The sequence below is a fragment of the Stenella coeruleoalba genome, assembly GCF_951394435.1.
Source record: "Stenella coeruleoalba genome assembly, chromosome: 9".
Lineage (NCBI taxonomy): Eukaryota > Metazoa > Chordata > Mammalia > Artiodactyla > Delphinidae > Stenella > Stenella coeruleoalba.
In genome coordinates, this window is record NC_137155.1 from 75,863,794 (window position 1) to 75,877,100 (window position 13,307).

The 13,307-nt window shown below is 39.6% G+C and overlaps 1 protein-coding gene across 1 annotated transcript in view; it reads left to right on the forward strand.

Moving 5' to 3' along the window:
* KCND2 (potassium voltage-gated channel subfamily D member 2) overlaps window positions 1-13,307 on the forward strand; it is a 471,838-nt gene that overhangs the window by 443,899 nt on the left and 14,632 nt on the right. Inside the window, exon 2 of the mRNA XM_079932255.1 lies at window positions 12,969-13,131. Within this exon, the coding sequence (XP_079788381.1) occupies window positions 12,969-13,131 (163 nt within the window). The remainder of the gene's footprint in view (window positions 1-12,968; window positions 13,132-13,307) is intronic.

Below are 13,307 nucleotides of genomic sequence, written 5' to 3' on the forward strand. Positions count from 1 at the left end.
AGATGGCATGACACATGGCACTGCTACCCAGAGAGTTCCTATCAGTCTCACTACCAGGATTCTAATTCTGGTAAAATGTAATTTGCTGCTTTTTAGGGGAGCTCTGGAGTCGATCAACCAAATAACAGCTCTGCGTCTGGGTCATAACATCTTGGAATCAGAACGGACCTTAGCAGTGAGCTGTGGTGAAGTGGGCAGAGACCTGCTTTGGGGGGAAAAAGCCCTGGGTTCCAGTTGGATCATGCCTTTTACTAGCTACACCCTAGTGGTCTGCATTTCCCAGGCTGGCTTGTGAGCTGATTTTTTGCCAAGCAGGCCAAAGGGAGATTGGAAGGGGATGGAGGAGGAACCAGGTTTCCTTCTCTGCATCTTCTAAGGCAGCAGTTAGCCCTTTTCAGTGGCTCTTCTTCCTTCCCAAAGGCCTGGTAAGGACCCAGCTTCCATCAGGGTCTCTGCCCTTGAGCTCAGCAAGCTTCCTCCTCCTTTGCCCCTGCAACCTCATGGTGGAATGCCTTCGGGCTGCTGTGACCCCCTGGGTTAGACTCCAGTCCTGTCTCAGCAAATCCACCTCCACCCCGCCCCCGCCACCCCCAAAAAGAATTCCCTTCATTAAGTCCATTCTGTTGTAAATACTTGAGGTCCTTTCTGTTTTCCTGCTTAGACCTTGAATACAAACAATACTATTTTAAAAGTAAGGTATTATGCCTATAATCTAACCTCATTTCCAGAAAAATTAAGTACATAGGAACATACAAAAAGATGTAAGAAAGTATTAGTGTGCTTGGAATGTGAGATATATTCTGGAATTTTTTTAAATTTTAATTTCTAGTTTCAACTTATTTTTACATAATTTGTTTCCTCTTTTTCCTTAAAATAAAACTTCAGGAAAATAATGTTTTATAGAAGTTTCTTTTTAGTTGTTTTATGTTTTAACGGGTGCACCTTTTTGTTTCATTGTAAATTTTTGAAGCTAGATCCTATCACAGGAGAATTTTCATATAGGAATCTGACCAGTTAGGACTATAGAGGTAGAGACATGTATTTATTTAAGACCCTCTTCATTTATGTTTATCAGGATATGCCTTAACTTACATAGGTAATAGAAAAAATGATCATTCCATCAATGCTTTAATCTCCTAAGAAGAGGGGAAAGAATCTAAACACAAAATGAATATAGTATCTTCATTCAGTTTTAGAAAATAACTTTATCTCACACTGAACAGAATAGAATTGTTCTCCAAAAGCATCTTTAATGTAAATATAGGCCCTTGGATTCTCATCAAAAACAAAGTTTGTTTAAGGATATAGAAACTTTCTAGGTTAAATTGAAGACCAGAATTTTAGTGGAAATGCCTGGCTGTCTTTGGGAGGTTAAATCACAGCTTCTCCAATCTCACTTCCTATTATATTTAAACAGCTGTGACTATTTGCGTGAGGCATAATCATATTAAATTATTTTTGCTTAAAGAATTTTGGAATTTTTAACAGGAAAGAAGTGACTTTCCTGGTTAGTGACTGGGCAGAATGAAGCATAGGTAGGGAGGTTACAAGGCAGACATCTGACCTGGCTGTATGCCTCGTGAGAAACTGTTCGGTGCTAGTGAGCTCCAAACTGGATTCTCACCTTCACTACAAGACAGGAGGAGCCCAGCACCTGCCCAGGATGGTCAGCTGAGTGAGGGGTGCCAGGCCATTCATGGAACTGCCACTAGATCATGCTATAGACAGAATGTGCCCCCCCGCAAATTCATATGTTAAATGCTAACACTCACTGTGGTGGTATTTGGAGGTGGGGCCTTTGGGAGGTGATTAGGTCATGAGGGTGGAGCCCTCATGCGTAGGATTAGTGGCCCCAAATAGCTCCCTCCCTCCTGCTGCCATGTGAGGACATGCAAAAGGACAGCCATCAGTGAACTAGGAGGTGGGTTCTCACCAGACACTAAATGTGTCAGCATCTTGACCTTGGACTTCACAGCCTCTAGATCTACAGAAATGACACAACTTGTGTTTGCTGCGCCACCTTTTCCCTCATACACTGCTGCTGCCAAATCAGAACCTAATTGCCTGCAAGACAAGCAAGTCTTGTCTCCAGTACAATTAGAATTGCGTGCGTTCTTTTTTGTAAAATTTAAAGAGTAGGTAATAGGAGGCAAAATTATCAAGGCTTCCTGGGTGGAATTAGAAACGAGATGTGTTAGGTCATTACTGGATAATCCGTATTTTTTAAAGTACAGTTCAAAATAAAATAGGTAAATACTTGAAGACATCTTAAAGGTCTCATGAGGCCTATAACAGCTAACAGGTTTTTAGACTGTGTAAACTCAGGTGGAAAAAAATATTAAAACTTTCATGATAAACATCTCTACTTCATGCTTTTATTTAGCCCAACTGAATTCTCCTCTAAGACTGGTGCTGCAGGCAAAATCCTGGGGACCAACTCCTCCTTCTTCCAGTGGTAAAGGCACTTCAGAGTCTGAATGCATTGTAAACAATGAATAATTTTGGTGGTGTTAGCAGAGGAGATCAGTGGCTGGTTATAAGAAAACAGACTTACGAGCAGAGCTGTCAAAATGGCACTGGGATTTGGCTCCCTGGGTGACAGCCCGCAGTGCAGCAACAGTGACTTAGAACCAGGAACAGTGGGGAGCTTCCTCCCACAGAGTTACCTTTCAAAGGACAGCTGCAGCAGGTAACTGAAGAAAGTTCCCAGTGTGAGAGCAGCTCTGACCGTTGAAGATGAAACCCCTTGGGATGCAAAACCTGAACACACAAGAATTTGGAAATTGGTACCATCAGCCCAGAGCCAAGATGACCAGGTATTTGCAGGGACCTTGACTTGCTAGACGGATTAACTTTCTTCTGGTGGAAGATAAGCATATCTCCTCCAATATACTCCCAGGGCATAAGCAGAAAGGACTTTGTTTAAAAAAATGGGTACCAAACAATGACATTTTCAGAGAATTGCTGATGCTCACTATCTAATATTAGCAGCATCCTCGAGAAGACTAGAGAGATGTGGAAGGACTTAGCCATTTCCCAGGATGATATGTGAGATTCAGAGAAGCATGAGTCATATGTGTTCAAATTGCTGGGCACTTGAGGATTGCGAAACCTGTCAAATTTGAAGGGATTTGTATTTTGAAATTCCGGCCGGATACATGTTGGTTAAGCATGTGACAATGGAAAGCCGGTTGGAACTGAAAAGTGTCAGGTCTCTTGGCTTCTCTGTTCATTTTAAATCATGTAGGTTAAAAATAATTTCTCTGGGTATAAAAAGTAAGGTTAATTGACAGTGTAGAACTGGGTTATTCTGGGCATATCATCTAAGTATCCGAAGAGGAATTTAGACAAATTGAGGAGATGAGATGGTGCTGGGTGTGGAGAAGAAAAGGAAATCTGATCAAGAGAAAAAGAGCAGGAAATGTGTACTCTCCTTCACTCCCTCCCATATTTATTGTTTACCATCAAACCTCTCCCTGCAGGATTTATTTAAGCAGTAAACATTTATTGAGTTTCAACTATTTGCTCAGCACTTGGACAAGATGTGTGCTAGACTTGGGTTTATAATGGTGACGTGATCCTTGACCTCCTGGACCTCCTAGTTTAGTGGGAGAAAAAAGACCTGTAAGGGCTTCCCTGGTGGCGCAGTGGTTGAGAGTCCGCCTGCCGATGCAGGGGACACGGGTTCGTGCCCCGGTCCGGGAAGATCCCACATGCCGCGGAGTGGCTGGGCCCGTGAGCCATGGCCGCTGAGCCTGCGCGTCCGGAGCCTGTGCTCCGCAACCAGAGAGGCCACAACAGTGAGAGGCCCGCGTACCACAAAAAAAAAAAAAAAAAAAAAGACCTGTAAGAAAACTAATTGTGCTCTATTAGTTGCAAGCAGCATGGGAGGCATTGAAGAAGGAGGCTTTACTCTTACTGGACAGAGAGAAAATTGTCAAGAAGTTCTTCAAATAAGAACCAATGCCTTTAAAAAAATAAATAAATAAAGAACTGATGCCTGATCTTTGTCACAGTAAATTAGTTCACCCAAACGATTTATGCAAAGGAGAGTATTCTAGAACGAAAGTGTATACAAAGACATAGAGGAATGGAGGGAGGTAGTACATTTCAGTAATAGAAAGTTATTTGCTCCAGTTAGAGCGTGAGGGGTATGGGGGTGAGCAGTGGAAGCTGGGGGCCAAGTCATGAAGAGCTGTGTGAATCATGCTAAGAAGCTGGCGCTTTTTCCTGCAGGTGATGGAGAGACAATGAAGGCTTTCATGCAAGAGAATGACATGATCAGACTCTAAGATATGTGAGGGTGAAAGGATAGCTTCAGGCAACAAAGACTAGGATCCAAGAGCAAGGGAAAGTATTTCCGGTGGTCCCACAGCTGGGAAAGCCAGCTCCAGGGTCGTTTTGTTTTTAATACGCATGCCTCACAATAATCAATTGTACATATATTTTCATAACTTTTTTAAAAACGAAGAATAAAGTAAATGTGAGAATGGGGGCTCTGACAAGACTACTTTGAAAATAACAAAGCATTCTTTAAAGAAGACTATAAAGGCTTTTACTGATGATATTTATTTGGGTAAAAAATGTTTTATTAGGATATTGGGTCAGGGTCGTATGGTTTATTTGCAGCCTTTAAAGTCTCATTTGATCATTTAATAGGCTAAAATCAAGAGAAAAAATAGAAGACAGAAAAGAATTTGTGTTTGAAAAGGGCACAAGCTGGAGGAAGTTAGTGAGCCCCTGAAATCTTGTGTTGAGAGCTTAGTGTACAAATGGGAGTAAATGTGCCGAAAGAATCTGTCCTTTCCTCAGTTTTCCCCTTTTCTATACACAAACCCAATCCTTTAATTCCCCCTAATTTTTTACACTAAAAGCCTCGGTTAAAGGGCTCCTTACTGAAAATAATGCTTCAGTGATATTTCACATTACAGAAATCTACGTATCTTTCTACAGGAAATAGAAAATGCTGTCAGAATTCTGTTCCCTCTTTTTGGAAACACCCTAAACATAGATAATCTATGACATTGGTGAGGTTTTGTCCTGTTCAGCTTTCCAGAGGAATAAGATGCCCAAAATATAGCCTAAATATTGAATGTGTGTAGGCAAAGATAAGGAATCAGTACAGGCAATTTTCTGGAAATAGTTCTCTCTCTCCCTCAGCTTGTGAAAACCAAGAGATGCTGATTTCCAAACTTTCATTTAGGTTTTTATGCCCCCTAGTGGGCATTTGGTATTTCTGCAGTTGTAAAATAATGCTGGGATTTTCACAGCATTTCCTTTGTGCAGTGTGTTCAAACTGTTTATACTGACAAAGTGATATGTCCTTAAACATTCAAACTATACATTTTAAACATTATTTTGACTATTACACTTTCAATAATTTTATAAAAGGTCTGACAACCTTCAGGAAAATGCCTGTGAAGACAGAAACTATCATAGAGTTCCCTGACCCACCTGGATTTTACTCATGATTCCTTAAGAATCCATGGACTCCTGGCTAGGAACCTCTAATTATGGGAATAAGGGCTTACTCTAGCTGCCCCTTTCATTTAGTAGATGCTAAGATTATTAATGTTGTGAACAGTGGAAAAAGTAAAAACAAAAAATACACTTAAAAAAATTAGTTCAAGGGGCTTCCCTGGTGGCGCAGTGGTTGAGAGCCCGCCTGCCGATGCAGGGGACACGGGTTCGTGCCCCGGTCCGGGAGGATCCCACGTGCCGCAGAGCGGCTGGGCCCGTGAGCCATGGCCGCTGAGCCTGCGCGTCCGGAGCCTGTGCTCCGCAACGGGAGAGGCCACAACAGTGAGAGGCCCGCGTACCACAAAAAAAAAAAAAAAAAATTAGCTCAAAATTTGGTTTAGATTTAAAGAAACAGGAGAAGACAGAGAATACTCTAAATAACTATATGTGTTAGATAATCAAAAACAATGGTCAAATTTTCCACACAGCTAGGATAGTATAGTGACTGATCCTGCAGGAAAAGAGGTGGAAACAAAATCAAGGCAGCTTTTTAGGCAAACATTGATTTTTTACCGTGTCAAAGTAATACCAGGGCCCCTCTGGCAAACAAGTTCTGTACCATAAGCAGGTGTCATATAGCAACACTTTTAAAAAAGCTGTTTGCTATTTACACACATTGCAGCTACTATAAAAATTATCCATCAAACTGTGATCCTTCTAGAATACTAAGTTGATGGCAGAAAAATTCATGAATAACATAGCTACTGAGACCCTAAGGGGTAGAATTATTAGTTGAGAAGTGATCCAGCTTCCACGTCAGAAGAAATTATTTCTCGGACTTCTCTGACTAGCAGTCAGGTCTAGGAGAAATATTCAAACGCAAAATCAGTAATTAAAATACACACACACAAACACACACAAACACACAATCAGCTAAGTGCTTTTACCAGGATGTTATTATACATATCACTTACTTTTATCTAATTATTTAATTAGATGTCTTAGTCCATTTGGACTGTTATAACAAAATTTCACAGATTAGGTAGTTTATAAGCAACAAAAATGTATTTCTCAAGAGTCCTGGAGGCCGAGAAGTCCAAGGTTATGGCGCCAGCAGATGCTGTGTGGTGGCGGGTGAGGCCCATTGCCTGGTTCACAGACGGCCCTTCTCTGTGTGCCTTCACGTGCCAGAAGGGGCTAGGGAGCTTTGTTGGGTCTCTTTTTACAAAAGCATGAAGCCCGTTCACGAGCGCTCCACCCTCATGACCTAATCATCTCCCAAAGGCCACCCCCCGGACCCCACCGCCTCCTAACATCATCACAGGGGGCATCAGGATTTCAACTTATGAATTGTGTATGGGGTTGAGGGAGCATGTAAACATATCATAATCGTAGCAGATACCTAGTTTTCAAATACTTCTAACCCCAAATCCTGATTTATGTTCCATACAAAGTTGTTGGGTTTTTTTTTTTAATACTAATGTAGTAGCCGAAATATAGTATTTATTGAACTAGTACCTGCTGGATACAACGTACAGGATGTCCTGGACTTCAGTGCAACTGCACAGAATCCATTCACTCTGTCCCTTATACCTAGCAATTTAAGACTTTTTCATTGTAAAAAAGAAAAAGGGAGAGCAAGAGATTGAATTACAGTAAGCCTCAAGGTTTATTTTCAAATCAGCATTTCCTTCCTGTTATACGAAGATCTTTTCTACCTTTATAATTATTCATAAAATTCCTGGGTTTTGTTTTCTTTCTTGGTATCCATGGGAAATAGTTTCACAGATGGAAAGTCATGCCTTAGCTGGGGAGGTTTGCCTTATATAACATTTCTCCTTTATCCAATGAGCCTACGTTTATACTCTTCAAATAAAAAGAGAGGAAAAAATAGAACTGTGTGAATAGGACTAAGAAGCTAGAAGTATTGTGTTCACACTGTGTTAAAACAGTCAAGGAAATTGTTCTCCGTTGGAGATCTAAATGTTTTTAGCCATATGATTTCTGGAGACATGCCAAAAATGGAAAATTTGAGTAGATATTAGTAAAATTTGGCTTACACCGTATTATGCTTAAAAATTATTTAGACTTTCTATCCTATTTCAGTATTACTTGATAAATTGGGAAGATGGATAGTTAGATTGATAGACAGATGATATATTCATTCTATCTGATTGTCTGAATTAACCAGATTTACCACTTTTGGGCATTGAATGCATGCCAGAATTCAAGTACTTAGCATGAAACTTTTGGATAATATTAGAGATTAAAATCTTCTAGAATCAACGATTGAAACTCTTCTTGAGAAATTGGTCCTCCACTCAATATGATCTTTAACATATGGCAAAATATGTAATTTTAACCAAGTATTTTGGGGCAGTAAGTACATGTTTAGAATTAACATTTTTATGTGAATGACACCTCCATATTGTACCTTTTAACTGATGTAAGGAGGAAAGGGAGCAATAAACATAAAGTTTGGCAGATGTTCAGGGTGAAAAAGGAGCAGAAAGAAACTGGAGTGACTCTATATGGTGAATGTGGGAGAAAGAAGGAAAAGTTAGAAGAAGCAGAGGAAAGTAGAAGTATGGGGAAAGCTTCCCTTCCATTAACAAAGCTCAAGTCTACTCATTTTTCATTACGTAAAACTAATTGGTAGTTTTTCTTTTATATCACGCTATGCTCTCTACTGTTTTCTTCTAAATTTTAAGAATTCAAGATTTATCTTATTTGACTTTAGACGCCCCTCATACTCTTTGAATCAATTTCATTTAAATATAGAAAAAGATGTCTCTGTGGAAACAAAACCACATCTACGTAACTTTCTAGTGTAACTCTTTTTGGAAAATGGATTTTTGAAGACTTGAGGCATAATATTAAATTCTGAAGAAAACAAGAGTAGAATATATAATACTGCTGGGCTTAGCATAAATTTAAGAATAAGGAGTTGGGAAAAGTGAGGTGTGTTTTTATATGATAAATAAAAAATAAAATACCAACCGGCAAACGAGTTGCCTAGGATGAGAATAATCATTAAAAGATGGCAGTACTGTAGGCAATACGTAAACTTTAAAGTGATCATTTGGCCACGATAAGTGTCACTTCGCATTATGAAGTTTTCTATGCTACGCCTTTCCTTCACTGAATTTCAGAGATATGATTCCTGAGGTCTGTAAGGCTATTTTGCTTCTTACTACGAGTTGGAGTTTGAATACTAGTCAAAAGATCCTTTGTTGAACAAAGGAAAGCACCTGGTTTGCCAGAGAGCTATTTCCCATCCCTAGCAGATTCTGTGCTCAGTTACAAGTTTGCAGGTAAAAATTACCCATTTCGATTCTCAAGGTCGTTCCCAAGTGAGAAGAGAGACCAAATGGACAATGTAAGAACAGATACAAATCACACTGAGCATTTTCCATGATTCTCCGACCAAGTCAAATGAATGAAATGTGCTTCGAATATTACAAATATCAACAGCAGTTTAATCTTAATAAGGACAGGGGGCCAAGGAGAAGAGCAGAGAGGGTAGTAGATTCAGTACCAAGGGGTGTATGGAAGGGGGCAGCAGGTGCTCCTTTGCAATCACCCAAGCCTTGGGCTGTCCTTGCATGAGTGATCACAGGGCAGCCTGGACTACCTTAATATCCTGCTGGTTCCTCTCCCTTGTACTTTCACCATCTCCCTCAGCTTTGGCTACCATCCTAATTTCCTGTAATGTGTGAAAGATCTGTCTTTCCACCCAAGAGTAGAAAGATGAGAGATATTCCCACCAATGAGCACTGTACTCTCACTGCCTCTTCCCACCGTAATCATTGCGGTACTGGTCAGTCATCTCAAATGTTCACTTTCTTGATTGTGAAGGAAATCTGGATTACAAAACAAACATGACAAAGGTAAATAACAGATATAACTGTATTTGATGCAGATTAGCATGGCTATATGACATTAAACCACCCCTTTTGTATCTGTTATCTCTTTCCCCTTATGGATCCTTCTAGATAGGAATTTGCTGCCTTTCAGCAAGCTGGTTTATATCCTTACTTTCTCCCCTTTTGTTACAACACGAACGAGATATTTCATTTCACCCATTTTCCCCCCTCTGAGTAATGAGTTCAGTTTCGGCTTTATTCAAATTATAATCTCTGTTTATATTCAAAAAGGATTTACAGTGATTATTTTTCTAGTTGAATTCCAGGCACCTCATCAAAAATTGCTTTCTCAGGGAAACTTGCTTTATCAGTTGGCCCAGAATCCCTTTGACTGAATCCCTCAGAATCTATTTTCTCCCTTCTTTCAGGCGTGGCCTTTCTAAGGGCATGATTACCCCCCTCCCTATCACCACCATCACCTGCCATCTGAGTTTACCAACCTCTCTTCTTAAAGTCTTACTGAACTTTGGGTTCGGTTTAGCCCTTAATTTTTTCTAATAATCACAAGTATGCTGACCTTGCCCACTGGATGACATAGTGAGCCTAAAATACAAAAAGTAGTTAATAAATAGTCATTTTAAAAAATCTCTTAGAAAGAGGCAGGAAAAACTATATGATGGATTCATTTAGCTATTTATTTTAAAAGGTTTACTTTAATTATCGATACATGGACTTAATGCTTATCTTCTCTGGCTATAACAAATAGTTGAGTTTTATTTACTTTCCTTTTTGAGAGACACTTTGTAGATCCTAACTGTTAAACGTTAAAATCAAATCTCCTTTTTGAAAAGCTGTTTTTAAGTATGCATGTACATATGGGGAGTATGTGTGTTATAGATTTCTTCAGAGCTCATGCATAGTCAGTGCAAAAAGAAAGAAGATATTTATAAATTATCGCCGGGCACTCATGAACTGTGGTGAACATGGTAATTGGCTCATGTGCGCAGCATTGTATAAAAAGTTGATCTTCCACTGGCCTATCCTTATGGTAAGAAGGACCTCAGGCCTTTTACGCTCACCTTGTAATTTCCTTTAGTTTTGACTGTTTCCTCACTCACATAATCTTCAGATTATGATTTAGCTTCCCCGATGGACTATGGAAAGAGACCCTGTTTCATGTGGATGCAGCATTCCAGTTCTTGGGTTGTTTTTTTTCTTTTACTGTAAATTAATACTGTCGTTCTGATGCCAGAACCGTGTGGGAATTTTAGTTACAGTGAATTAGCTCAACTGCTGATCAGACACTGACAAGAATGAGTCACTGAGCCTTCAAAGCAGAGGACTAGAGCCTGGAACGGGGTCACAGAATGAAGTGCTAGTCAGTACAACCTGCTGTCACTCTCAGCAGCCTTTCCTGGGCCAATTCTTCTGCAACTTCCATCTCCATATTGACACATAAATGTGTTCCCACAAAAAACAATGTTAATTAGAATGATCGTTTCCTAGATCACCCTTCAAGATACAGTGTATCCCCAGGTACTGTCAAACTCCCTAAGTCTGGATTCCAGTATCTGTGCCCTGTTTCTAAGGACTAAACTGTCAGTGCGCTGAGCACCCTGGAGCCCTGAAGCAAGCAGGGAGTAGCTGGAGCTCCAGAGGTGCAGCTGGGCAACTTCTGCAATACTATGATCAGAAGATCTCTTTCTTGAAACTAATAGAATGTTATATGTCACTTATATGTCAATTAAAAATACATATATCAAATCGATATGTTGTCCACCTGAAACTAATATAATGTTATATGTCACTTATATTTCAATAAAAAAAGACCTCCTCCTTGACCCCCTCTCCAGGAATGAACTCTTAGAAGAACTCTATATCAATAAGGTAGAGAAAATATATTCATTTAACTAATATTTATTAAGAACCTGCTTTGTGCTAGTGAGATACAAAATAGAACAGCTCCAGCTTTATCAAGGTTATATTCTCATGTCAGCAGGGCGTGTGGGGAGCTAAAGAATAAACACATGAACAAATTAGGAAGTTTCATGTGTTAATAAGTACCGTGAAGATAGTCAAATGGGAAGGTGTTATAGAGAAAGACTGGGGGAAAAGAATCCCACTAAGGGGAAGATGGCCAGAAAATACCTTCTGGAATGGAGACAATGAAGTCTCAACCTGAATAATGATGATCTAGGGGCTGCACATGTGATAGAAATTCAGATGGCCAATGTGGCCAGAGGATGGGGAGCCTGGTGGAAGATGGCGTGAAATATAGCCAGAGACTAAAGGATGTAAGCCGGTGGAGACAAGAGTGAGGAGTTTGGATTTATTTTAGTTTCAGGTTTATTAGAAGTTTTAAGCAAAGTAGCAAGAGCCCAATCTCCATTTTAAAAACTATAACTCTGGCTGTTATATTGGTATGAATTCTAACGAGGTAAATGTAGAAACCAAAGTTCAAGTAAGAAGCAATATCCATGGCTCTGGGAAGCGATGATGATGGCTTAGATTATTGTAAAACGGAGGTTGAGGAAAGAAACCCGGATGGAATATAGTTTGGTTTGGTCAGAGGCAGCAAGACTAGCTGAGAAATGAGATGCAGGGACGAAAGATGAGTGGCTCTTTCTGTGTTGATATATGAGCAACTGGGTGGTTTGTGGTTCCGTTTAATTAGAGGTGGTAGACGATGAGAGGAACAGATTTGAGGGGGCTGGAGGAAGCTAGGGAAATAAGAGTTCCTTTTTGGCTAATTTAAGTCTTAATTGGTTCTTAAACATCTAGCGGTAGGAATAATCAGAGCAGAACCCACTGTCTGATTTTCAAGATAGACATCAGTGTGTCGATGTAAATTAGTGTATCCGCAGCATGTAGATAGTTCTAAGCTATGGGACTGGATAAAATCACATAGGGAGAGGATTTATACGGAGAAGATAAGAGGCTGAGACCTAAATTACTCCAAAATTTAGAAATCAGATAAGGGAAGGGAGCCAGAAAAGAAGATGGAGAAGAAGCAACCAATGAGGTAGAAGGCCACTAAGGAAATTTGCTAACGTTGAAGCCAACAGAAAGTATTTTAAGGAGAGAGAAAACCAATCAAATACAAATAAGAGATTGAGTAAGATCATCATGGCGAAATGGCCATTGGATTTCACAAGTGAAGGTTAATGGGACCTTGGAAAGTTCACTTTCTTAAGATATTATATCTGATGACAGGAATGTGATGTACCACTTTTTCTATTTAAATTTCCTAACCAGTCCAATGTTGAAAAAAATTAAGTGGAAAAGAGTGTTATCTAGACTATAACATTCAGCATAGAAATGTTGACTATAAGTAAATGTAAAGAAAAGTGTCATGTGATATAAAGGACAAATTAAACAGTTCTCATTACATCATCTGGCTTAAAATATTTTCCAGTCAAAGCAATTTGTAAATGTTAGAGTCAGTTTCTGCAAAGTTGAAAGGTAATTTTTATACTCAGATATTCCTAATGTCTAGTTTATTGAAGTCTTAAGCCATGTATATTTTAGCCATGAGGTAGAGATACATTGGTCCAAAAAATCATTTGAGTTAAAGCTGAAAACTATTTGTAGCAGATAGAAGTAACTTTCTATGACTTAATATATTTTTTTCTCTAACCCAAGGTATGGTGACATGGTACCAAAAACCATAGCAGGGAAGATTTTCGGATCCATCTGTTCGCTGAGCGGGGTCTTGGTCATTGCTCTGCCTGTCCCAGTGATTGTATCCAACTTCAGTCGAATCTACCACCAAAATCAACGAGCAGACAAACGGAGGGCACAAAAGGTGTGTATTCAGTTCTGTGCAACCACGATTTAGTGTCTCCCATTTTGTATAGTAAGCTTTAAAATCCCCTACTGGCTATTCAGTGTTCTGGATTTGGTCGATAGTTGCATCAGTCAGCACAAGCTAAATCATACTATAGTAAGAAAGAACCTTCATATCTTAGTGGCTTAAAGCAA